The 27,552-nt window shown below is 47.4% G+C and overlaps 1 protein-coding gene across 10 annotated transcripts in view; it reads right to left on the reverse strand.

Annotated features, from left to right (window-relative positions):
- NRP2 (neuropilin 2) overlaps positions 1 to 27,552 on the reverse strand; it is a 117,487-nt gene that overhangs the window by 68,868 nt on the left and 21,067 nt on the right. For all 10 annotated transcript variants that reach the window (XM_060106141.1, XM_060106140.1, XM_060106143.1 and 7 more), the window contains exons 3-7: positions 13,479 to 13,660; positions 7,419 to 7,649; positions 6,195 to 6,350; positions 3,927 to 4,096; positions 1,934 to 2,089 (exon numbers count right to left, since the gene is read on the reverse strand). In XM_060106141.1, the coding sequence (XP_059962124.1) occupies positions 1,934 to 2,089; positions 3,927 to 4,096; positions 6,195 to 6,350; positions 7,419 to 7,649; positions 13,479 to 13,660 (895 nt within the window). The remainder of the gene's footprint in view (positions 1 to 1,933; positions 2,090 to 3,926; positions 4,097 to 6,194; positions 6,351 to 7,418; positions 7,650 to 13,478; positions 13,661 to 27,552) is intronic.

Consider the following 27,552-nt stretch of genomic DNA (forward strand, 5'->3'; position numbering starts at 1 on the left):
TTACCCCTTGGCTCCTAGGGAAAGAAATCTAGCCACGGGTGAGAAGAGGAGGCAAAGGAGAGAGAGAGAGAGAGAGAGAGAGAGAGAAAAAGAGAGGAGGATGTATCTGATATGAAGAAGTTGAGAAGAACGGTTCTAAAGGAGCCCAGGGAGCTAAATTCCATCCTCAGGAATATCTTCCCTGCAGAACGAATACCAGGGATAAAGCCAGGGAAGACAGCATTCTATCAAAATGTGCAGTGCTAAGGTATTTCCAAAAGCAGATTTCCTGCAAATGGTGTTTTAAATAGCATCCCGGTCCATCTGCACGCTTTTAAAATTGGCTTATGCTACAGTATCCCTCTGGCCAGTGCTGCTTAGTCATTGAGCCTAGACAGGGAGACGGCTTGGGGAATCTCCTCCCCCTCCCCTGTACCCACCCCGACCCAGCTGCTGGCCCTCACCTGCCTGGCTGACCTTCTGGGTTCTACCAGTTTCTTACTGAAAAGGGAGGCTGGAGAGAAAGGGTATGAAAAAGAGCAGGCTGGGATGAGGACTCAGTCCAGGGTGCTCCCAGCAACCCAGGCCAGACTCTGGCTTGCCATGTCCAAGGGACATTTGGTAACTCTTCCTGAAACAAAGGCAGGGAATGAGAAACCAGACCTGGCTCAACTCGTCAAGATGGGGAAGTCTTTCAATTGCTAAGTCTCTCACTTTATCTGTGAAATGGTGTGTGTGTGTGTGTGTGTGTGTGTGTGAGAGAGAGAGAGAGAGAGAGAGAGAGACCTGGTAATATCTAGAAGCCATGATTTCAGATGAATGGTGCCATGTTACTATGGCGATCTTAATTTTTAAAAATCCACTCCTTTAAAAATTCACATTTCCTGAGTGAAACAGTGCCAACGTTATAGTTTAGGATTTTCTGGGTCTGAGGTTTCCAGGTGCACCAGCAAGAGCAAGCTGCCTTGGGGCAGTGACAGGAGCCAAGGGGGCCCTGTGTGGAAAAGACCTTTGGCTTCTCCAGATTGGACCACCTGTGTCGCCTTTTGATCATTCACACCTGACCGACCAGGGGGCTGCTGGGACTGTGGCAGTAAGAGAAGAGACCCTTTCCCTCAGTTCCCGATTCCACTGGGAAGGATGAGCGCTCTCCTCTGAGACCCAAGAGCCAACCCACAACGAACGGAGTTCTCGCCCCGCCCACATGAGACCACCGGCCGTTTCCGATAAGCCCCCCATACGCTGAGTCTACCTCACACCCAGTATGTACCTCGCGGGCGCCAGCTGCGGGCCTGATCACCGCCAGAGCGCCACGTGTCTTAGGAAAGCGGAGTGCCAGACATTCATCCACATGTACAACAAAAGTCCCACGTCACCCATGCGGACACACCTCCGAGAGCCCCAGACACCGAAGGCACCAGCCGCGTGAACTCAACGCCTCGCTGCCTCACGACAGCCAGTTCAGATCCCATCCCCGACACACCGAATTCCTCCTCATTATCTATTGTCCTCTTTCTTCTTTGGGACATTGTGCTTCCCTCTCAGGATCTGTGCCCTTTTACTCCCAGACCCCGGTAACTCCCGAACGGCAGTTTCATGACGTTTTGTGATCCTTAACCCAGCATGTGGAAGGAACTCAGGCCATAAATGCTCACTGAATCCTGTATGGGGAGACTCAGACAGGGAACACATTTTCTCCTTCATTTGCAGTCAGAGGGCACCCTGCAAGCTCTCTTTCTCTCTCTGCTGCGCTGTCGGAGACACAACAGTGTTTTCCAATCACTTTAGCATAAGAAAGAGTATTTTCAGGGCCAGCATCTCTGGTGCCTCCATCAATTATTGGAGCCTCAGGGAACAAGGCCTCCTTGTCCACGTGGGGTGGCTCCGCAGCCCTTCTTGTGCCAGCCCTCCTGCCCCACCCCGGCGTGCCCCTGCGGTGGGGAAATGGGTTTACCTTGTGGTTCTTGCCGTGCCGGTACACCATCCAGTCTTCACCATTAGTGCTCACTTCCAGCTTGTAGGATTTGACATAGTAGCCATTCTGGGTTTCCCTGGAAATCGCTCCCTGCGTTGCGATGGCCGTGAGCACGGTTAGAAAACGTAGGTCCACCTGAGGAAGACAGGCGGAGGAGGAAGGGGGCCTTGACTCTCTTGACACAGGGCTGCATCTGGCTTTTTCTTCAAAGGATACAATTGTAATCCTTAGCTCACAACCCGTGTCTGTGATTCGCTCACAGGTATTGGTGATCACTATCCATTTGCATCCCCTGGACAGTTGAACTCAACATATTCGAACTATATTGGACACCTTTGAAATTGGAACTTGATTTTTTTTTCTTCCTTTCTCTTTTTTTTTGCAAATCTGAACAGACAGGATTATGCTTATCTTAAAGGAATCACTGAACATCTAGAACTGTGACCCCTTCTTACTAAACCACGACCTGCCTTGGATAGTGAAAGTGGATGCTGGTTTAAAGGAACAAGGGCTAAATCCAATCCAATCCACTCCGCTCTGATCCAGCCCAATTCAAGCCAATTCACTTTCCCTAGTTGCCAAAGTCTCAGCTCGGAGCTGTTTCCCCTCCCCTCAGTTCCTCACTCCATTGTGTATTTAGTGGCTCAGGTCACCAAGGGGTCAGAGGGCATGCAGAGTCTGCCCAAGCAATTAAGCTTATGCACCGAGTCCTGACCTTTTGCCCGATGAGGACGAGGGCCAACATTTTGAGGCACTTCCCCTCCCACAACACCAAGCACATTTGGAAATTGCTGGATGCTATTCCTTTGCTGACCACAGTGTTTCTTAGTGGCAATCTCTGCGTGATCAAAATTTAGCCAGCACACACTGGTAAAATTTGATTCAGTAAGCATTTATTGGCTACTTAGTATGTGCTCAGCATCATTAAGCATTCAAAAGGAGTACACAGTGCTGTATATGTGTATGATAAACAGGTGGAGAGCAATAAGAGAAAGTATATGATTAGGACCCAAAATGAGGACTACAATCAACAGAATGCTGGCTAGAAAGGAGAACTTTCTGGAAGCTCTGCAAGATGAGAAGCATTGTTGGAGAAGCAGAGGAGAGAGTGACAGATGGCCTTAGGGTTGTGCGTTAGAACCTCTGTGGACTCCCTGGAAGTTTCTACATTGTCTGCTCTGCGAGTCCTTCTCAGAGTAGAGGTCGCCGTGTCGCATCAGAGCTAGGACAGGCTTGTCAGTGGGTCACGAGGCTGTCTGCCGTGTGTCATGAAAGCAGTCATTGCTCTAGCATGGAACTAGCAGCTTGCTCTTCCCTGGGGATGAGAGCTGGACCAGTGTGTAGTGCAAGCGAGGATTACTCAACAGGAGCTGCAAATCTTGAAAGAAGGAAAGCAAACAATAGTCTGAAAAGATGCTGCAGGGCATCCGAGCAACTGGAGTTTCACTCCTGGTAGCGACATTTTCCCGTGTGTTCTCCTGATAGCTATAGGCAAAACCTTCCTGGGAGGGCTCCCCCTGAACAGCAAAGATCATGAGAAGCTGCCATGCTTCTCATGCCTGCCCTTAGGAAAAATGCCCCCTAAGTCTCTGATGCCTCCCTATGCTGAGAATGAGGACGCTCTGTGACTGTTTATGGAAGTTCCTTGGATAACTATAGTGAAAGGGCAAACAGCTTCCCAGCCGAGCAACTTCTCCAAGGCCTGGTAATCTTCACAAGGGCAGAGGCAGTGTCCATCTTACTTGTTATTTTATCCCAGCACTTAGCACAGTGCCTGGTATAGTCTATTTGTGCCTGGAATATGGATTTCTTTGGATGGATGGATGGATGGATGGATGGATGAATGAAAGAAGTTCTCAAGTATGTTGTGTTTATTTTCTTTGTGTTCTTTGTCCACTCTAGCGAAGGAGCCAGCCCCCTTGCCCACCAATGCACACACACTCTGCACACCCTCTGGTATCTGAGTCAGTACCTGGAGATACTCCTTGCTGGAATCCAAGTTGGGTGTCCAGCCGTTGTCATCACCATGGAGCCGGCTTTGTTGAGGTGTCCACCTCCCATCAGAGTAGGTAGATGAGGCACTGATCTGTTCATTAGCAATCCGGCCAGACTCCATTCCCAGAGGGACATTGCACTGAAAGTCTGGGGGATGGAAATGGTCAAGGGCAGAGTTAGGTCTCTCCACCTTAAACCCCTGGGACCCCCAGAATGCTGCTCCCTTCTAGGGATGAGTCCTTGCAGGCACTCCCTCATCTTAAAGACCTAATTATACACTCACATTTTAAAAACAACTATGCCAAGTCACAGAGATTGACAACCCCTCTGGGTCTGAAAGGAGCTAAATTTGACCTAAAAGAAATCAGGCTGTGGATAAATAAGAATCATCACACAAATTAAAAATACAATCTAAAGCACAAGAACTGTTAGTGCTACAGGCTACAGATGCTCACAGTTTCCAGATGCACTATTATTGAAATACAGGTAAACACGTGATAGACTTGGGTGGGCTGGTACATCGTGGGAAGCCTGCTTTATTAATAAACACCCAGGAGGCACTTTTGTTTCTTCCTTTCTTTCACTCAACTGTCTCATGAGTTCTGGTGCAGAAGACAGACGTTACAAAGCAATAAATACCTGTGTTTGGGAGACCTCTCTGTAAGCAAAGGTGTGTCACTCTGTATTACCTTGCACCACCTGTCTGGGCAAATGGACCCAGAAGTCACTTCCCCTGGCCTTGAGCTGTCAGTTTAATTGCTGTCCTTCCTATGGATCCCACGAACACTGGTCAATATTTGTGTGTGCATGTGTCAGATAAGGACCAGCAATCTTTTTCAGGTATCAAACCTACTCTGGGGCCTCCCTGGTGGCGCAGTGGTTAAGAGTCCGCCTGCCGATGCAGGGGATACGGGTTCGTGCCCCGGTCTGGGAGGATCCCATATGCCGCGGAGCGGCTGGGCCCGTGAGCCATGGCCGCTGGGCCTGCGCATCCGGAGCCTGTGCTCCGCAACGGGAGAGGCCACAACAGTGAGAGGCCCACATACCGCAAAAAGAAAAAAAAAAAAAAAAAAAAAAACCTACTCTGTAGCTCTGTGACTGCACTGGCCATTTGCAGAACTTGGTGCAACTCACAATACTGTTTTTTTTTTTTTTTTTTGCGGTACGCGGGCCTCTCACTGTTGTGGCCTCTCCCGTTGCGGAGCACAGGCTCCGGATGCGCAGTCTCAGCGGCCATGGCTCACGGGCCCAGCCGATCCGCGGCATGTGGGATCTTCCCGGACCGGGGCATGAACCCGCGTCCCCTGCATCGGCAGGCGGACTCTCAACCACTGTGCCACCAGGGAAGCCCACAATACTGTTTTCTTGTCACTCAATCTTCAGGAGCTCTTTGAAGAAAAAAACAAAAGCAAAACCCAGAACAAAACCCAGCAGTCGGCCAGGCTGCCGTGTCTGCAGGTATGCACGTGGTAAGCTGTCTACAGCCATAGCAGGATTTGCCCAGCTCCACTCATCCTGAGAGTGTTCCTGTAGTCCTTCAAGTTATCATTTGGGCTTCTTGGTGAAAATGGCAGCACATCTTAAGCACAAGTCCAAGAGGAGCTGATTTAAAGATGTAGCTCAGGGCAAGAGACTGATGGTCTGGGTTCAAAGACAGCAGGTTCCATGACCGCTGGGGTCAGGGTTATACTTTCTCTATTTGCACATAGTAGAAGCTCAAAAAACTGTGTTTATTAGAAGAATGAACTGAAAGTCCAAGCAGTGTACCAGCCTAGTGAGAGAAACTCTAGCCAGGGTCAGAGATGTTTAATGTCAAAACATAGGTATATAGAGAGAGGTTTAAAATTGCTCAGTTTTTTGACAATGGTCACTGAGGCTTGGAGAGGGAAGAACATGGCCCCAGACTCAAAAAATGTTAGCCCAGGAGGGGACTCGATATAAATATCCTAACTAACCTCCCTTTCATTCTGAGCCTTGAGATGGCCCTGCGACATTCCACAGGAATAACTAATGCTTGGTATACATACTTTTTCTTTAAAGAAATGAGTAGCCAGATTGACATTTATCCTATTTTCATTAATCTCTGCCTAGCAAGAGGACACAGCTCCCATCCCCTGAGCTCAGATGCCACTGCAAATTCTGGAGAATTCCTATTGCCTTCTCTTGCAGGTCAGCCTCTCTTCCCCATACACCCTCACAGCCCTGAAGGGAGGACAGGACAGAGGTTCCCAACCGGCCGACTCACTCTCCAGAGGCTCTTGGTGAACCAGGTAGTAACGTGCAGAGAAGCCATCCTTGGCCACTGCCATGTCCGTGTGAAAGGTCAGAGAGAGGATCCCAGTGGCCGAACGGAGTTCAGAAGGTGTTCTGGTCCCACAGTACTTGCCAATCAGGGGTCCGACTGGACATGCAGGACAAAGAGAGGTCACAGAAATGGAAATGCCAAACTCCATTGGCCATACATTCTCCCCTCCCACAATTGCAAGTCATTCAATGGAGCATCACTTTGGATGCCTTGGCATAACAGAGCAACCAGAGATTTGTTTTAAGAGCAATGGCTAATATTTTTCCTGCACATTAAAAAGTATTTTCACTGACGTGGCCTCGTTCTGTTTTCACAGCCCTGGGAGGTGGACTGCAAAGGTATCATTATAATGCCTGTTCTACAGAAGAAGAAATTAAGGTTTGGAGAGGGCATGTGACTTTTCATTGTTCATACAGCTAGGAAATAGCAGAGTTGGGACTCCAACCCAAGTTTTCTGACTAAATCTTATGCTTTTCTCAGGAAATGAAATTGCTTAGCCATCAAGTCTTCCTTACAGTGCAGAATACTTAGAACGACTACAAAAGTGAAAGATTGGTTTCCTTGCTGATACTAAATATACCCAAGACTTATGCTGGTCTCCACCTGAGAAGTACAGGTTCCTCTTGGCCTTGGGGGGATGCACCTTTTACGCATCTATGACTATATAAATGATAATAAAATTACAGTAATTATAGTGATGATAATAGCAGCTTATTTATACAGATAAGACCCAGAGAGGCTAAGGAACTTGCCCAAGGTTGCGGAGCTGCTAATATCAGAGCCAGGATTCAAACTTAGTCAATCTGGCTCTAGAGTCCTATTTGGGCATAGAGGGTGGTCACTGAGTCACTCTCTATGGCAAGCCTGATGACTTGGAGCAGAAAAGAACATTACCTATAGGTTTTCTCATCCTCATCCAAGTATCTACTCAGTTTCCTCCTATCCTTCTCCAAAGAAATATCTTCAAGAGAGAAAACTGCCTTTCTACAATGTCTCTGAAGTCATCCTTGGTGAAGGATAAGAAGAGAAAGTCATCATGGGTCATAGATAAACCCTGAGGAACTTTAAAGTCTTTGTTCTCTCTCTTCTTTTATTGCTCCTAAAGCAATTAGCAGGCAAAGGCGAAGCTACTGAGAAGTGCCTGGTGATGGCGCCATCACTCACCATGGGGGATGCCATCCCAGATGTCCAGCCAATCGTATTTGCAGTCTCCCTCTCCCACCTGCAAAGGGTCGTGCTCCAGGTCAAAGGTCAGGAACTGCAGGATGATCTCCATCTTGGGTTTGGCCAGGATGGTGAAGGTGCAGTCCAAGTTGTGTGGGTACTTCTCAGGAAACCCGGGGGACTCGATGGTCCCGTTGGGGCTTGTGAAGTTCTTTGAACAATCTTCGGAGCCTGTATGTAAATGAGAACCATAGCATTAAGAGAGTGGAAGAGGATGCCTTTCTCTGCTGCCTCTGTCACATGGGTTATTTAAATGTTTGGGCCCAAATTTCCCTACTCACAGAGTTTTTGTTTCCACTGGAGTGGCCCTTGAAGCAACATACTTTTCACATCAACATTTCAAGCCATTAAGCCAGACCATCTTTAGGAGAGAAATTAGGGAGTACAGCAGGCTTGCTCTACATATTAGAGTAAGAGCAGCAATTGAGGATTTGGGAGGGGGGTGGTGTAGAAAGAAGTGTGTGTGAGATACAGGGAGGGAGAGAGAGAGATGGATTCTCTTGAAAAGAGGAACAGAGTCTTCTTTCTCAATTACTCAGCTGCTTGCTCCAGAAATGTAAGTTATTTCAATCCTCAAGGAAGGCTTGCTGATTGCCAGCAGGGAAAACAATGTTACCCCTTATTTATTGCTGACCTCAACACTGGCCCCTATTGTACCAGAGCCAACTTGGTGCCCCCATCTCCCTCCAAGATCCAAGGTGCCTCAGGGGAGGGGCAAAGGGGAGCTCGGGTCTCATTCATGTCATGACTATATTAAAACTAGCGGCTCTGTAGTGGCCAGACAATTAACAATTGAGGTTTGTAGCTGGTGGATCACAGCAGGGTTTGGGGATGTTAAAGGCCGCTCCAGCAGCAAGTTTGGAAAAAATGTGGCAGTGCATTGACATTTGGAAGGCTTCTGGTTCTTTTGTGGTGGGACGGCCTTTTTTCTCTCCTAAGCTCTTGTGTCTGCTTTCTTGGGGCTCATGGAGGCGTCTTATTAAATGCTGCACACATTCGCATCCTGGTGCAGGCTTGGACCGCAGCGGGAGGGAGCTCGTAAAAGGATTACAGCCATTGTCTCCCCTAATGCCTCAAGGTGGAGTCACATTAAAAGGGCCCTCATGTGCTGTAACCCAGCCACCATTTGCCAGGGTCGCCTGGGACGGTCCCAGGACACTGCAGCCCAGACCGTGGGCCCAGGGAGCTGCACGGAGCCGGAAGTTTTGCAAGTTAACGGGATGAATGTAAATGCTGCACAATTAGTATTGATTTCACTACGTTCTGATTTTAAAATTGAAAAAGGGAGCAGGATTTACGAGGGGAATAATAGGCACTGTAAGCATGAAGGAAAAACACAGAAATACTGGATAAACTAGGTGTTTACTGGCAGAAAGTGTCCTCTGGGGATCCCACTGAAATATAACTGCGTGATGTCAATACGCTGATCTTAGCCCGCAGCGATGTCTTTATCCGTGGCTCCTGCAGCAGCCCCTCTGCGAGTCTCTTTATTGATGATGGCTTTCTGGAAAGCGGTAAATGTCTGACTTGGAAAAGGTGCCATGCAAATAAGTGGGGGAGGGGATGGAAACTTTTTTTTAGCATCAGACAGGAAGTTCCAATATCCCTGCTCACCCTTCCATCACCTCCGCCCTTCCAGCCAGCACTGAGCCTTGGCAGGGTGGGAACCCAGGACACCTGGGGCGAGAGCTCATCTTTTCAGGATTCTTCTTCAGAGGCTCTCCAATGCTGCATCCCAGAGGCTCTGCGTTCCATCATTCTGGGGCCAGGTGGCCCGGTGGGCAGCCAGGCTTGGAGGCAGGAGATGAGATGACCTGTCCCCCAGTTTGTTTACGACGGAGCCCCCAGTTTTGTTTACCATCAGGACCCCAGCTTCTGAAAGCCTCCTGGACGGTCCAGGATGAGGCAGTTTAGCAAAGCCAAGCCAGCTGGCAGGTCTTCAGGTGGCTGAGAGGGATTTTGAAAAGGTTAGCATTTATGGCTGCCGGGCCACTTTGCCAGAGGAAATTAACTCTATTCACAAGTTGCTTCTAGAAAAGGTGTCCTGACACTCCCTCCTAGCGTTTGCCCTATTGTCATTCCTTTCCAAGGCAAGGGGAATCACCGCCCCCCACCCCGCCCCTGAGTGGGGAATTTATAGTGGAATCTTTCTTTAGTCCCTGTCATCCATGGGGGACAGGCGCTTCCACAAAGGACACTTAGAAAGCCCAAGAGAGGCCTGGAGAATGTGAGATTCTACAGTACCCACAGTTTCCAAGGTTCTGTGGTCCTGTAATGGACTGGAGAGATTTTTTCAATCTGACGTCCTTAAGGCAAAAAGAAAAAAAAAAGTGTGTATCTATCTCTGACATATGGCTATACACGGGTGTATCCTGTGGCTTATTTTGAATAAAATAGAAAAACAGTTTTATCCTTTTCATGCAGAAAAATCAAGCCTGTCCATTACAGTCGTGCATCCATCTATAATTGCACCATCTTGCTGTTTGGACTATGATCAGTGTCGGAAAGCAAGCAGCTGAATATCAAATGTGGAGAAGAGATCTCAGGAAAGGGTGACCATTCCTGGGACAAGGGTTGAGTCTTGCAGTTATCTACCTAATCCAAGATGCTTTTCTGCATGTGTTAAAAGGATTAAAGGTTAAAAAAATAGCTCAGTCAATAAATACTCAAGTTCATGCAATGCTAAAATTGTCCATAGAAGCTGGGGGATTTGGGCTGCAGTGAATGATTTCATACCAAAGGACTCTGGTATGAAAAATGCCCACTCCGTGGTTTTTCACTGTAAATTGTACGATAACTCTGAAAGCAGAAGAAGAATCTGCACACAAGAAGGCTATTGAAAACATGGTGGATTTATCCAAAGATGAGTTGAGGCTGACCACAAAGGTAAATCCAGTTCTTCAATTTAGGAAGTGGGAGTAGGGGGCACCCCAGGTTTTCTCTGTCTGTGAATAACCCGAGATTTCAGTTTCCAAAATGTCACTGGGCACCACGAAAGAAAACTTGATCTTGAACTTTGGTCAGAAGACAGGAAACAAACACATAAAAACCCCCACATTTTCCAGTGATTCAGTTTCCAATGTTACTTTTTAAATTATTTTAAAATTCCTTTCTCTGTTCTGCTTATGATTTGGTGACTTGGGATCACTTAAGTCAGCGAGTTGTTTGGTTAACCCTTTTATATGTGGACCGTCTGGTCATACACAGACTCTTTCATAAACCACTTCATTCAGGGCAGACGTGAACCTCCCTCTCCAGCCACTTACCCCCATCTGTACTGAATTGTGAGTTTATTTCTGTCAGTATAACTCTGCAGCAGAGCCCTGCCTGGGCGATGTGCTGTCGAAGGCTTCCAGAGTTTTCTGTACAGTTGTGTATCTGTTTATAGTTCCCCCTTCTCTCTCTTTATGAATCTGACTAGCAAACACAACTGTGTTTGTTTGGACTTCTTCAGCATGTTCATGCGTTTCTTTCATGTTCTGTGGATGACATAACTTTGTGTATTTTCTCTCAGGGCTCCAACGGTGGAGATCGGGGTGTGGGCTGTGGCACCTGGACGAATGCTCATCTTCCTAAACTTCTCAGGTTTGAACTTGGCACGCCCCGCCCCCTGCACATATACGTGCTTTATGAGGGTTAACTTTCAGGCTGAGAGTTGTTCTCTCTAACGGGCACGATGGCATGTGTGAACAGCGCCGAGGCCACTGGGCTCTCACCTCTTTCTTACGTTCCCCAGAAGAATGGCTGTTGTTGGCCAGTCTGTTACCTCCCGCGGCTGCCGTCATCTTTTTCTTCCTTCTGTAGGCAATCCCAGGCCTTAAAGTAGACTGCCTCACTTCTCCATGCCCAAGCCACCTTCCTTGGCTGGCTCCTTTGTTTCTAGGCTTGCTGCCTCATTCAAAATCCTACATCAGCCTGTCCTCAAAAGAGCAATGCTGAGTTATGATACCCTCTGTGTGTTTTGTCCTTTAATATCGACTCTTCAAATTTGCATGATGGATAGAGCTAACGTTCACGTTTTTGTGTCGATTTCTGGAGGATGTGGCACCCTCCTTTGTGAAATACTAAGTTGGGAAACATGAAACAGAGATGAGCTGGAATGGTCCTCCCCACCCTTGTTCTGACTTCCGGTGGCCAGCTCCCTGGATGCCCTTGCTTGGAGCTGTTTTCCTTTCATGGTCAGTGCAGTGGAGCTGACTGGCAGCTTTAGCACTGGGGACCTAGCTACCTAATAGACTTCCCAGATAACCTGCCGGCAAGCCACTCAGTATCTTCCTCACTTTCACATCCATAGCATGTTAATCATACCTTCACAGTTATTCACTCTGCCTCGTATTATAACAATAGTTTACCTTGCAATTTACATTATCAATTTACACATATTCATCCAATAACATAGACTGTGCATCTGTTCTGTGCTGTGGGTTTACACACTGTCTCCCCAAACAGAAGAGGGCAAACACCCCGTTTCCTTCCTTCCTCTCTTCTCTCTCCCCACTAGTCCCCAGCAGAGGATGGCGTAATGTGGGGTCCATCAGTGCCGGTGGCACTGACTAATCTGAATCTCACACAGGACTCAGGGGAATGCGGCTGAGGCGATCTGGCAGCCTCCCACCAGCCCGAGCCACTGGACACACAGATTGTCAGTCCCTGTGACCTCACGTAATCAGCCACACGATGACCCGTGGCAGACGGTCCTTCCTGGGACTCGTGCCCTGGGATGCTCCCGGCTCCCACTCTGGCTCCAACCTTTCACTGGATTCTATGATCTTGTTCTCAGGCAGACAAATCTGGCAAATATTTAGACAGAGTGGATATAAAAAGTGCTTTCAGCAGCTACCACTTCCTTTCAAGAATTGTTTGGCGAAAAGGAAAATACATATGAATAGTTCCCCTCACACTGAACTCAACAGGCGGCGGACTTGGGCCCCTCGATGACAAGGCTGACAGCCTCCCCTTTCAGCAGACTCTGTCCATGAGTTGTAAAACTTGGGCTGCTGGAGAGGGAAACACAGTCGTAGACGGGGTGGGAGCCCCTGAGGTGGGGGGTGGGCAGGGGTGAGGGGAGAACTGGAGGATAAACTTCACTTAGCCTCAAGATAATGAGCTCACACATGGGGGGGGGGAAGGGCACGCTGCTCGGAGTGCTTGCGTGGAGATGCTGAACCAGCGACTTGTGAATCCAAGTCGTCTCTACCCAGTTATGGATATTAAGCATTGGCCCATATGCTCAGGACCTAAAGTAATCTAAGGGGGACCTCATGGAAAGCAAGTAGTCAACTTAAAAGAAGGGCAATGTGCTTCTCCTCTCTTTCTGCTATCTTTTTCAGGGTGTTGGCTTCACCGGCATTTAGGAGGTGTGGGTTCAATGGGTAGACATGATGCAGTGGAACAGCAAGGGAAATTCCTAGGAGCCATATTTGGGTGTAAAAGCAACTGTGTGACTTTGCTGGTGGTAGTGGTGGTGGTGGATCATAGTAAGATTTTTAGAGACTCCTAACACTGAAAAGAGGATGTCCTTCCATCCCATGTGATTCCAGAGAAAGGCTGTGTTAAATCATGAAGTAATTAGGAGGACGTTTAACCAAGTTTTGTTTTTACCATGAAGATTACTGTGATTTTTTTTAAAAAAACACACAAATCAAATTCTTTCCAAAAGTGTTTTTCTACGTAACGGGTTCTCCTATTCTTTCGTTGCCACAAACAATGTTTATCTGCCCAACATGCTGCCCCCAAGCACTAACCGGGCAGCTCTCCCTCTTAAATTGGCGGGTAACTTAAACTGGCTTTTCGTCTCAGGCTGTTTCCAGGTTCACCTTGAACCTCTCTTCCCTCCATCAACTTGCTCAGGCTGGATAAAATTAGAACCCTTACCACCCGTGTCAACCCCCGGGCTCCATCTATGAGCACATAACTATGACGGAGTTCCCGCACACAGCGCCCCATGGCCAGACACAGAGGGCGGAGTCCCATCTTCTCTCCACCCATGACCGCACTGACCTGTCTTGAAGATCTCATAGCGGAGGGAGAAGCCTGCCCCCTGCCGGGCGTAGTCGGAGGTGAACTTGATGTAGAGGACCGAGCCCGAGGAGATAATGGTGGGTGGGGCGATGTTCCCACAGTGCTTTCCCAGGAGGTCTGCGGATTCGCTGTCCCCGTCCCGAATCTCAATGAAGTCATACCTAGGTACGGATGGCACAAAGGGGCACATATGAGAAAAGACCACTTTTAGGAGATGAAAAGGACTATTTTCTCCCTCCAGCTCAGGTGCCTCCATCCACTTCTAGGCAGTCAGGTGTTTCGTATTCATCAAAGGGCACTTATGTTTGCTTGTAGAGACTGGCAAACATAGATATAGGAAGTTGCATTGCTTTCTGAAAGCCACACAGAATGAGCACCTCAGTGGATGGCTAGACTTCAAGGCCTCATCTCTTGCTCACATAAGAGCAGTAGCATCATTCTATCAAATGTCTCCAATATTTTTTTCTACGTGCGGTAGCACCATTTTTATTTCCATTATGATCTCTCTGAATCGTAGTCTTTTCTTCTTAGCTCTGTGTCTCTGCATGTTACTTAACCCTTCTGAGCGTCAATTTCTTCATCTGTAAGATGAGGATACAAATATCCACTTCAGGGGATTGGGATGGAGATGGAATGAAAAAAGGTAAGGAAGGTGCTAGGCACCAAGTCAGGCACGTGGGGGCTGTTTCAGAGAGATTTGTTTATGTTCCTGCCTCTTCCTCAAGTTCAGTTCTCTCCTGGGTCATTTGCTCTTCTCTTTAACGTTTAGTGACAAAGACTCCCCAACCGTGGGCCACTTGCCTCCCTGAGATGACTCCGCGAAGTTCACAACAGCAGTGTCTATCTAGTTAACAGCACGTTTTTAAAAGGGGTCAGCACCACATTAGATAAGGCAATAAAAACCTTTCTCCAGGGGCTTCCCTGGTGGCACAGTGGTTATGAATCCGCTTGCCAATGCAGAGGACACAGGTTCGAGCCTGGTCCGGGAAGATCCCACGTGCCGCGGAACAACTAAGCCCGTGCGCCACAACTACTGAGCCTGCGCTCTAGGGCCTGTGAGCCACAACTACTGAGCCCATGTGCCACAACTACTGAAGCCCTCGCACCTAGAGCCCGTGCTCCGCAACAAGAGAAGCCACCGCAATGAGAAGCCTGCGCACCGCAACAAAGAGTGGCCCCCCGCTCGCGGCAAGTAGAGAAAGCCTGCGCGCAGCAACAAAGACCCCAATGCAGCCAAAAATAAATAAATAAATAAAATTAAAAAAAAAAAACACCTTTCTCCAAAAGCAGGGGGTGAGTCATGGGCACCCAGCATCTCTGAGCATATAACTATTAGTCTCAGCAAGAGGCAGAGTGGGCTGCCTTCCCCACCCTGAGGCCTGAGTTCATGTCAAACAGAACCAAAAGACACCTCAAAGACATCCTTGGCTAGGTTCATGGGATGGCACACCTACTGCGCCATTTTATCTGTATGGATGCACATTTTCAGCTTTGGTGTGTGGTCTGGCAATCCTCACTGTCCCGCGTCTGTGCTTCTTGTCTGGGCTCCCAGGGAATGCTCCTGTCACAGCTGTTGACGTGGAACATTTCTTCCCCACCAGCTCCCTCAAATTGCTGGCCTCTGTACCATTATTTACTGAAAACCATCCATCTCCCTCTCTCTCCCTGTTTATTTATTTTACATCAACCTGTTAAAACAACGTGTCCGAAATCTCTTCTTTTGGGGACTGGGAAGGCTACCCTCCCTGGGATATGCCACAGGTGGCCTGCAGAAGTGACTTGTTTGAGCTGGAGTGGCCTGAGGCCTCACCACCGCCCCTGGGAGCCATATTTCAGATGGCTCAGCCACTCCCAAATAAACAGGCCTTCGAAGGGAGTATACGGAGTGGACCAGGGTTAGTTCATTCTTAAACCCAAGAGGGCTGGAATCCTACAGTCCAAAGAATCACAGAAGCTGGTTAGAGTCTAGAGAAGAGGAGATGGCAGGGTTTTCCCCCAGGAGCTCTGAAGAGATAGACACAGATTGGGAAAGGCAGGGTGGGGGGGGGGCGGAAATCTGTTTAGGTCTTGTGATTTCAGTGTGGGAGATGGTGCTGACTTTGAAAATGTGCTTCCTCACTTCCAAAACAGCAGTGAAAAGACACTTAGTTTGTTCTCAAAGGAAATTCCCCCAAAACTTCTGGAAAACCCCTCCTTTGTATTTCCACGATGAGGTAAGCACTGTTGGACAGTCACTCTCAGCTGAGTAATGGTGATGCCTTCTTTACCAGGGTGCACAACGGTGGAGAAGCACCTATATCCATGGAGCAGACATTACCCAGCTTGCCTGGAGGAGCCAGTGTCCCCCTAGCCCCCCCCACCCCTGAATTAGACAGAACAGGGTTTGGATCCCAGCTCAGACTTATTAGCTGGGTCCCCTCAGGCAAGTTACTCAACCTTTCTGAGCCTCAGAAATGGGGAAAATAAGAGCAAAATAGGGCTACTAGAATTGTTCTCCTAGGGTTTTTTCTGAAAGTTAAATGACCCACATCATCTGTATAAAGTGTCCCAGCACGTGCTTCATGAGTGTTCACAGGGATTTGTTGTATTTTCACACCCATTTCAGAGCAGAAGCAGCTGAGCCATAGTGCAGAAGTGACTTTCCCTAAGAGACGGAGCAAGTGAGTAGAGATGCAGTATAAGAGGGAATGTACATCTGTTCAAACATTTTGGAGGGCATTTCGGCAAAAATGTGAGAAGAGTTAATATGTACACATCCTTTAATCCTAGCAATCCTGCTGCTAGGATTTTTTCCTAGGAAAATAATCAGACAATTGTGCAAAGATGTATATGCATCTTTGTGTGTATTTATTTTAAAAAGCATGTGAAAAGTGAAAAGATGCTTTGTTTATAAACAGCATTGTGTCTAAATGTCCAACAGCAGTGGTGGGTAAATGAATTTTGGATATTTATAAAATGGAATGCTCCACTGCTATAGTAAAAGTGCTATAGGTCTAGTGTTTTTTTTTTTGTTGTTGTTGTTTTTTTGCTTTTAAGGAAAAATGTCCACGATATATTGTTACATTGAAAAAAAGTAGATTTTAAAAAAAAGTATGCTTTAATATATATATAGGTATATATATTTACTTGCATATACATACAGAAAAAGTCTGAAAGAATATAGACTAAAATAGGGACTTCCCTGGTGGCGCAGTGGTTAGGAATCCACCTGTCAATGCAGGGGACACGGGTTCGAGCCCTGGTCCGGGAAGATCCCACATGCCATGGAGCAACTAAGCCCGTGAGCCACAACTACTGAGCCCGCGTGCCTAGAGCCCGTGCTCCGCAACAAGAGAAGCCACCGCAATGAGAAGCCCGCACACCGCAAGGAAGAGTAGCCCCCGCTCGCCGCAACTAGAGAAAGCCCGCGCACAGCAACGAAGACACAACGCAGCCAAAAAGAAAGAAAGAAATTAAAAAAAAAAAAGAATATAGACTAAAATATTAACAGTGGTGAGATATATGGATGGTGGGATAATTTGTAATTTTTACTTTCTTCTATTATCTGAACTGTTTACAGCGAGCCTGCATTTCTTTAAAATATATAAAGTAACGATACTTCCATAAAGAATTTTTTCCAAAGTAGAAGAGCCAAGAAAAATAATCCAGCTCTCAAAATCTTGCAGATAAAAAACACCATCGTCATCATGGCAATCATCAACCATCTCACAGAATCACCGTAAGGACTAAATAAGACATAGCTTGTTGGAGCACCTAGAATAATACCAGGGACATGGCCCACACTCAGTGAATACTTAAAAAAATTTTTTTAAAGACTACCAGATAGCTCCAATGTTTGTGTTGCCAATTTCTATAGGAAGGACAGAAAAAGGCCCTGACATCCCACTGGCTTGTTCATCAGAAGCGGAGGGTTTTACCTGGTTGCCTAAACACCCGTGGAGTAATTTAGGGGATTAACAGAATCAGTGATGAAGCAAGGCTACCCAGCACATGTCATAGCTATAAACTTGCCTCAATTTACTCAATGGATATACCACCCAAATCCTTTTGGGTAATGCGGCCAGCTGCAAATACATCCTTACATATCTACGTACACATATAGTGAAGAGAGACATTTTTGAAAGAGGTTCATATAAATCAATCATATCATACAGTTTCTCTCTGAGCTTGTTATTTAAAGGACCCCTCTGGTGAGTCCTTTTGTGAAGTAAATCATCAGTCCTTACTTGAACTTCTTAGAAAAACTGGATTTTCCTATTCAGTTTGCTTGAGGGGAAAGCAACCCAGTCACAGTTTGGCAGCTAACACCCCCCTTCCCTTCAGTGTTGGGGTTCTGCTCTGTAGACAAGCCCCAGCTAACCACCAGGTCTTCTGGCTGGGGTTTTTGTATGAAGGGCATATTCCAAATGACATGCTGACTCCACACAGAATGTTTCATTTACCTCCTGTGTGACTGATTCATTTGGGGAAATTTTTTCTTATCAGGGATTTGCTACAGCTGGAGTAAATCTCCTTAGAAATTTCATTGTTGTCAGGTTCATTTGTGAAGACCTAGCGGAGACTTAGGAAATTTGTGGCCTTGGAATAGACCTGACTTTGCATCTAGCATCTAATAACCAGCATTTGTTTGGTAAAGGAATCTGGGCTGCAAACTCAGAGCTCACCCCGATAGTCAAGTAGGATAACCTGAAAAGCCATTCCTCTTATTCATTTTCTGGAAGGAAACAGAAACCAGCTAACAGACATATTAACTATTGTGTTTGCATTTCATTATTCCTAATCTCCCTCAGATGAAAAAATTCCTTTCAAAGCTTTAACACTACCTTTTCTTATTTATTTACTTTCCTAAGCCGAAGTAGCCATCTCTACTCCAGTTCTTTTTTTCTCTCTAAAATGGTTCCCCGAGTACCTTTTTACTTTTCTCTTCACAGATTCCGACATCTGTATGTTGAGCATTTGTCTAATGAATGCTTTCTGTACTTTCTTTCTTGACTTCAAAGTCTTAATTTCTCTCCCCAAATCCACATTTTGGGCGTGGGAATCTTGATGGTGGAATTAATTATAAGAGTCCACAGGAGAGATATGAAAAAGCAACAGTCTCATCTCTTCTTCTCATCACTAGGCAGACATGAAAAGAAGCTTTCTACTTTCCATAACTCTATCCACACTTGACGCTGCCCAGCAGGCCACCAAAGGCTGGGTCAGCCAACCGAGGCTGTGCTGGAAGAGTTACCACGTGGAGGCCCCTTCTCCCAGGGCTGGATAATATCTAGCCCCATCCAGAGTCTACCTTTATGGATGTCACATAGAACGGCTTGTGAGGGGATTTCTATATCATAGGCAGAGTACTTAGCTGCTCCAAGGAAGAATGCTGTGCCCATTCTATGGGATTTGTCTACACATCTAAGCACCTCTGCACCCAAGTCCTGAAGCCATAAACTTTGCCAACCAGGCAATGCCTCCTCTCATGCTACTTGCATCATGAATGTTTAAGCCATCACGTCTTGGACATGGCAAGGTTTTTCCAGCCCCTGGGCTTTGCACTTTCTCTTCCCTCTGCCTGCCATACTCTTTGTTAGCTTTTGCTCTGTCTGGTACCTTCTCATCCTTCTGAGTGCGAATGTCACCTCCTCTGAGAAGCCTGCCCTAGTTACCCCATTTCAGCTGGCATGCCCTTATTTTCTACCTCACCACCCTCTCATTGCCTTTCTGACTGTTACCATAATCTGTAAGGTTTTGTCAATATACTTTATTTGTTTAGAATCTGTGTCCTCCACTAGACGATAAGCACCATGAGGGTAAGAACCTCACCTTTTCACGGATGAATTTATAATACTTGCACGGTGCCCAGCACATAGGAGAGCTCACTAACTTTCTGTTGAGTGAATAAATGATTGAGGGACCTGAGGTGGACCTTACATGTTAAGAAGAACGAACTCTGCTTTCTGAGGGGTTCGGTCTGTTTTACACTCTGCATTTGTGCACCAACACACTCACTGAACTATTCTGGTTGTATCTGGAGACCAAAATGTTGCCTTGGGACTTGAAAACATGAAATACAACATTTTGAGTGGAAGAAATATCTCAAATCATGCTGACAGCATTTTCTCTATTAGCGGCAAACAAATCAACCATAATTAAAATGCTGTCAAAGTGATTTGAGGTTTTTCTCACACTTTCAAAGTTCCATATTTCATGAGTAGATTATCCAGGCCAGAGAATTTACCACCTCCTGGAGTGCCTTTCTTACAGGAAGTTCAAAGACATCTACAAACACTGTCTTATTAATCCTTACATTAAAACCTGCAGGGGGAGGGGCTTCCCTGGTGGCACAGTGGTTGAGAGTCCGCCTGCCGATGCAGGGTACACGGGTTCGTGCCCTGGTCCGGGAAGGTCCCACATGCCGCGGAGCGGCTGGGCCCATGAGCCATGGCCGCTGAGCCTGTGCGTCCGGAGCCTGTGCTCCGCAACGGGAGAGGCCACGACAGTGAGAGGCCTGTGTACCGCGAAAACAAACAAACAAACAAACAAACAAAAACCCCTGCAGGGACAACAGGAGGAAAAAACAACACTGTCATGCACAACTTTCTCAAAGAAGAAGCTGCCTGAGATCTTAAGAGGCTGTGAGGTAGGTCTGCATGATGCTGAAGTTTCTGGTCAATTCAGGCCCAAAGCCAGGTTGCCTGGTCTCCAGCTTAGTAGGGACATCCAGCTTTTGTGGAGAAATCAGCGAGCTGTCAGGTCGGGTTTTTTAAGAAGCCAATTTTATTTCCTTGAATTTCTCCCTTTCACTGGTACCACTTTTATAAGCAGCTGGTATATCAATGAGAAGAGCTCCCATTTACTGAGCATTCACTGCGCTAGATCCTTGCTCCACGTAGACACTATTTCATTCAACCCTCACTTAATACACACCAGGCCCTGATATGATTACCATCCATTTGCAGATGTAGAGGCTGAAGCTCAGGGAGATGAAGTGACCTGCCCAAAGTCATACGACAAGGAAAGGCCAGAGGCAGGCTTTGCCCAGGCGGTTTCACTCCAGAGCACGCTGACCTCGCCTCTGGCCTCTGGCCTCGTTGTTGCATGAAGATTGGAGTGCAGTGGGAAGGCCAGATTGCCAGAACACCGTAACATCATAAGGTGCCAGGTGCAAAGACACCTCTCCGTCTCAGTCAGAGACTTAACAGAATCTCACTCTTTTTATCTAGCTGTTTTGCTTAAACAAAGCCTGTAGGACTTGCCAAATTTAATAGACAAATCACCCATAGATGCAGTGAATGGATTTGGAATTCACGGTTTCAAGACTCATCCAGTAGAAATCTAGCTTGTAAGTGTTCAGATGGGATAACATATTAATTTTTGTAACTGAAGTATTTTTATAAGTACATATATACCCATATGTGAACATATGGTCCACTGGGTGAGAAAACAGTATCCTGTGTATTTATACACTCTTATTGTATCATCTAGAGCACATATTTTTCAGCCCATGGATTTCCAGTAGGGTCCACAGATGAGCCTCAGTAGGTTGGAGAACCCCTACAATCCTACGCAGAAATTTTGTGTGTTTGTGTGTATGCACATTTTCCTAGGGAAGGGGTCTGGGGCCAAAAAAAATTGTTTTAATTGCACAGAAACATATCTGTCTACAGGGGTGTGCGTACTCTGGGAAATGCAGTGCATGGGTTTTGTGGACAGACCCAGCTGGTTCCTGGCACATGCCAGTGGTATGATCTCAGGCAAGGCATTTATCTTCTCTGAGCCTCAGTTTCTTCATCTATAAAATGGAAATAATAATACGCCCCACCTTGTGGGATTGTTGAAAGGTTCGTGAAGGTATATACAGGCCCAGCATAGCACTGGATGCCTTAGAAAGTGCCTGTGAGGCACTGGCCATTTTGATTATTACCTGGGTTCTACAAAATAGGATGGCAGACTTGGGGGAGAGAAGAGTTACATACACACGATGCTTTGGAAACTGAACAGGTGAAGAGGAAATGACAAGTAATAAATTTAGAGACAGTCTCAATGCTCCCCAACCTCAGTGCTACAGAGGGTGGTTTCGAAAAATCCACCTCCTCTACAACCCCATCAACAGTGCTTCATCACTTGAGTTTTTGAGAATTCGTTTCAGTCTCATGTTTCTGAACCCAGGCTATGGAACCAGCCAGCCAGGCTGGGTTCAAAACCACCTCCACTCCCATTTGCTGGGTCTTGAAGAGCTAGGCACTCAACCTCCCTAGATTTGGTGAGTTAATGCACGTCAACAGCTCAGCACAGGGCTAGGCACCGTAGTAAATGCTCAATAAATAAACGTTAGTTGTTATTGCTGCTGCTGCTCTCATTATTTGTTGCTGTTGTCTAACTCCATATCATTATTATGTCTTACCTAACTTATTACCATTATTTGCTAACTCCAAGGACTCACACACCGCATCGGTTTGTGTATTAATAGCGGCTGTTGGCACTTTCATTTTCTTCCTTTATTTCTTCCCATCCTGAATCTCTGATATTTTCAGCTTATTAGCAATCCCCTCACAGCCAGGGTCACCAGGGCTCTTTAGAAGGGAGGAAATCTGACCACCCAGCAAAGGAAGTATGCAAAGAGAACAACCCAAAACAAACTGAAGGAGTTATTCCAAAAAACCCTGAAGGCAAGAAAATGGAAACTACAAACAGCATCTATTTATAATTGCTGGTCGTTTTTCCGCAGAATCCCTGGGATGATGGAGAGGGCCCGCCGGTCTCATTGTTCCTGGTGGAGCAGGCTGCCAAGAACACCTCGCAACGTGAGGAAGGAGGCCGCTCCAGACACCGTGTCTGATAAGCCTCACTGTAGATGAACTTTCAGAGAATCAAGGGCACACAGGCCTGCGTCACTTCTCCCTGACCCTCTGGCCACACACCACTCCCTCCACTGACCGGCTCCCCAGCAAGCACATTCCTCAGGTCCTGTGGCCACAGATCTCCTCTGTTCCTGCAGACAGGCTTGGATGGAACGTATTTGCTTATGCAAGGAAGGACTTTCCAAGCAACCAGTGCTAATGTGAAGTTCAAGGCTTTTGGGCAGGCTGTTTTCAGCAGGACTGTTGAGTCTTTCTGTCTGCTCTTTGCATCTATAAAATCCTCACCCTCTGCAGTCAGCTCAAAGGACCCCATGCTAGCACTTTGTAACAATATCAGGGTAGAAAGCAGATAAGAGTAGCCCACAATGTGTGTCCATACACCACTAGGCTGCTGCTCAGATGAGAAGGTGAAATGCAGCAGGGCCAGAGACTTGCTGAATTGTTCTAAGCTGGCCTGGGTCAATCGGACATGCCTCAGTTTGCCTCGTCTCATAAATGGCTCCAGGGACCACGCCTCTGTGCCTCTCAGGGCTGACGGGTAAGGACAGAAGGTGACTGGAAGCCACTGAGGGGAAATCAGGGTACATCCTTCCTCGGCCTGGGGTGCTGGCAGCGTGCCTGAACTTGGCCAGGTGAACGGTTCCCTCTGGGACGGGTGCTCCCCAACCCTGGCTCCCAGAGGGTCTAATTGTGAGAGTGAATCATAACCTCTCCATCTGTCTGAAAAATGGGAGCCTGATGGGAACGAGGTGTGCTGGGCACTAGGGAATCAATCACAGCATTGAAAAAGTCCTTTATGTGTTTTCCTGGGATCAAGGCTCCCAGCCGTTTTTCTATCCCCCTTTGCTGGCATCCAGCCTCCATAACAAAAGTCGGAAAGTACAAAGCTTGTCTGAAAAACGTGCCATGCGGAAACCCAAGCAGGGGACAGCTTGGGGAGTAGGTGGCAGGTGTGACGGGCCCTGTCCTTGCATTTCATTCACCCTGAGCTTCAGGTTACAGAGCTCAGAGGTTCTCCCCCACTCCAGGGGCAAACTTGTCACTACTGTGCAAATGCAAAAAGCACGGTGGTGTGGAAATGATGGGCCTGCACCAACGTCCAAGCAGGAGGGGCTGCTGCCATGCCAGGGTGGAGACTCTGAGGCCAGTGCTCGCGGGCCAGTCAGCTGGGACTGCTTGCACCTCTCCAACGGCCGCCTGGTAAGCTTTCGCCAATGGCTGTGTTCTGAAGGCCCCGGGGCTGTCAGAGCAAAAGCAGGCCTGTCCACGCAGGACACATGAAAGCACTCGCCTCTCCCCATCATGGAAACGCCCCTCTGTTCTGGAAGAACCAGCTGCCGTTTGGAGGGGCGGAGTAGAAGCTGTGAAGGTTCAGAATATTGGATGCTCTTGGCTGAAGGCTCAGTCAGACCAGAAAGAAAGATGCCTAGAAAGGACACCAGCTCCTGCAAGAAAGGGAACCAGATTGCTGGAAGTCTACTCACGGGATGGGAACGGTGTGAGTCAGCCCTTAAAGGACTTTTATTTATCCCACAGCCAGAGCACGCTGTTTGCTCTGCGTGCAGAGCTGCTGGCTGGCACGAAGGCCACTTCCTTGCGGTGGCCGGCAGGGACCTCGCATCAGCGCCAGGGAAGAGCTCTGGGGGCCACACAAGGAGAAGAGCCCTTGTGGGCAGTAGAGACAGACCCCCCCACCCCAGAAGAGGAGTCAGTACCCCGACATTTAACCCAGCAGCCTGCCCGGAGGCTGGGACTAAATCCTGTATCTGCTTGGACCTCAGTTTCCCAGCAGATAAGGCCAAAAAAATAATGATACGTCCTTACCCTCCTACTGCTCTCAAAGGGATGACACAGAGTTAAATCACTTTGAACATTTAGATGAAAGGTGCTCTATAAACCCGAGGTCTCATCAACTGTAATTGTTACGGTAATTATTTTAATGATAATAATGATGATAACGGGCGGAGGGGGTAAGCGGGGGGTGGGTGGGGGGGGACACGAAACCTCCTACCTTGAGACCAAGAAAAACCCTCCCGTTAAAACCCGCGGCACGGATTCCCTCTGCTCCTAGGTCTCAACCATCTCTCTCAAACTGCCCGTTCCTGGGCTGAAATACGATTTACTACTTTCCTTTCCAACAAAACAATGATTTGTTCCACCGTTTTCCCTCTTGCTCACTCCCCGGTGTGTCTGGCTTCACCCTGACAGCTCAGCCATGGGCTGTTTACAGGCCTCACTCACCCTCCACGACTCTGGTGCAGCTCCGCTGACACTAAAAGCAGGAGAATTCTCTCTGTGTGAGGAATCCATTACTTCCGCTGACACTCTATTACCGGCCCTCACGTCTTCGGATTCCAGATGGAGAGTGAGGTGATGGGGGAATGACAGGGGATTTGAAGAGGGTGGCAAGGGGGGCTGTGCGGGACAGGGGCGGAGGTGGATGACAGGGAGGCAGAAAGAAACAACTGACTGAGAGGCAGGCCTCCAGCTTGCATTTAAAGACACAGAAAGCTCTCTCCCTCCTTGACTGCCCTGTTGGCACCCGGAGGTGACCACGTGGCAGGAAGAGGTAAAGAAAAGGATGAAAGAGAAAAGGAAAAGAAAAGATTTGTCAAGTATATCTAAGGAAATCAGAGAGGCCCCAAATACCTAAGCCTTGGGACAGCAGATGACAGCTCTAGGCACAAGGACACAGGTATACGAAGGCAGCTTTGGGCAGCAGACTTCAAATCCCAGCCCTACCATTACTATCTGTGTGATTTCTCTGGGCCTCAGTGTCCCCATCTGTTAAATGGGAATAACAGCAGTACCAGCCCCAAAGCATCGTTATGAGAGTAACACATGGCAAGTTCTTGGTGTAGTAGCACCCGACACCTGTCAGTAGCTTAATAAATATTTGCTATTATTGTCCAACTGACAATCCCTCCATACCACCTACAAACATACGATGGAGCCCCTAATGGGGCAGAGCTGAAAAATGTATAGAGACCGTCAAGATGCGTGGCTACAGAGCCGGGAAAAAGCATAAAAAATCATGTGAATTTTCCTTTATCATGTGGAGTTGTTTGCTGCCCTCCGAAACCTAAGCCCAACTCACACTTCTTCTTTCTTCTTCTTTTTCAAGTTTTATTTTGAACCAGCTAACATTTTTCACGGACTTTCCTTCTAGGAAAAAAAAAATTTGATTATGTAAATTAAATACAACCATCTACTCTGCAATCAAGTGAGATGAGTTGTGAGGCACAGGTCTCATAATGAAGGACGATGATGGAAGCTCTTTTCTAGAAGGAAAGACAAGGGCAGCTAATTTTTTTTTTTTTTTTTTTCTGGGATGATTTATCCAGGCAAAGGTAGAAGAATGGAATTAAATATTCTGTTGAGTTTCTCTTGATCCAAAGGTTTCAACTGCCCTGCCACTAAAAAGGACAAAACAAAGAGAATACATTTTTTTTTTCTAAAGGACTCATGACTACCGGAAAACACACAAATCCCTTTTTAGAAAAATCTAATTTCTCTACTTCATCTATTTCCTTCTCCTGTTTATCCCCTCCACACCCAGAGCTCCCACTGAGTTTCTTAAGACAGACTCTCACCCGGTGTAATTAGATGGGAGAATTACATGGAGCTACATGGGGTGAGATGCTGGGCCTCTGGGACCTCTGGGTTCAGAGAAGGTGCCAGGCTTGAGAGCCAGAATAAGTGGGATTGTGTACTAGAAAATCTCAAGTCATTTTCTCAATGAGAAGGTAAAAATGCATTGTTAGGAAGGACATCCACAGTGAAGCTTGCATTTGGAGAGTTGCGATTGCAACATCGCATATTTAAAAACAAACTGCCAAAAATAACCGTTGGTCCCAACTGCTCTTTAACCTTGGTAGGCGGAGAAGAACAATCTGCGGTGTTTTCCCCCACTTCTCCAGCGAGCTAAGCTGCTGGGTGGAGTCCTTGGTCAAGGCTGGTGAGTGTGGGGTTGGCTGCCAGCTGAGCTCAAGGCAGCAGGACTGTTCCCGTTTATTGCACCGCGTACCTGGAGGGGATCTGTTTCTGTCATTAGCGGGGTTGCTGTGATACAGAAAAGTATTGCTGCTCATTGGTTCCTTGGGGGAATCGGAATATTTCTGTGGCTGAGCAGGCAGTAAATCTGTAACAATGTCATGGGTAATCAACCTGAGGATCTCTCCTGAGTGCAAGACACCCTCTTGAACCACAGAGAACTCTCACTCTGCTCTGAGTTCCAAAGACCAGCTGAAGCCACACGTGATTGGGCATTGTGCCCTCCTGCCCTCTATTCGTAGGAAAGAGATGTGTGCTCACAGGGAGTCTTGTGTAGGAGTAAACTGACGAGCGGAGCTTAAGGCAGAGTGTTACCCGGACTTTCCCAGGCCATACCCCACTTTCAGGCATTAAATTGGGGGGGGTGTCCCTGGATATAGGGTATGAAACTGTAGAAACTCTCTGATCAGGGAGAGTGGGACAGCAGAGTCCCCATCATCTCACTCTTTCCTGCTTCCTGACCACAGCCCCTCTCTGAGATGCTGGAAGTTGTCTGGCCAGGCAATAAAATTAAATACCATTGCCCAGTCATCTCTTCACCGAGAAGGGGGTTTGTATCAGCAAGCCACCAGGATGGCCCTACATTACTGTGGTTCCTGAAGACATCAAATTCTCCGCTTCTTGCCTTTGACATGATGCTCTCTGCCTGGGCCACCAGCCCTACCCCCATCCCCTTTGCCTGGCTAACTTCTTCAGGATCAGTGCAGGCATCGCCTCCTCCAGGGAGCCTTCCCTGATCTCCTCAGCCAATGGTGGATCCCAGGGCTCATATCTCGTCCCTGGTCAGAATGCATGGTGTTGGCGGAAGCAATAGAGCATGAGAGTAAAGAGCTCAGGTTGCAAAGTAGTGTGTTCTAGTTTCAAATCCCTTCTCTGCACTTTTTTTTTAAACATCTTTATTGGAGTATAATTGCTTTACAATTAGTGTGTTAGTTTCTGCTTTATAACAAAGTGAATCAGCTATACATATACATATATCCCCATATCCCCTCCCTCTTGCGTCTCCCTCCCATCCTCCCCATCTCACCCCTCTAGGTGGTCACAAAGCACCGAGCTGATCTCCCTGTGCTATGTGGCTGCTTCCCACTAGCTATCTATTTTACATTTGGTAGTGTATACATGTCCACGCCACTCTCTCACTTCGTCCCATT

Source organism: Mesoplodon densirostris, chromosome 8 (assembly GCF_025265405.1).
Source record: "Mesoplodon densirostris isolate mMesDen1 chromosome 8, mMesDen1 primary haplotype, whole genome shotgun sequence".
NCBI classification, from domain to species: domain Eukaryota; kingdom Metazoa; phylum Chordata; class Mammalia; order Artiodactyla; family Ziphiidae; genus Mesoplodon; species Mesoplodon densirostris.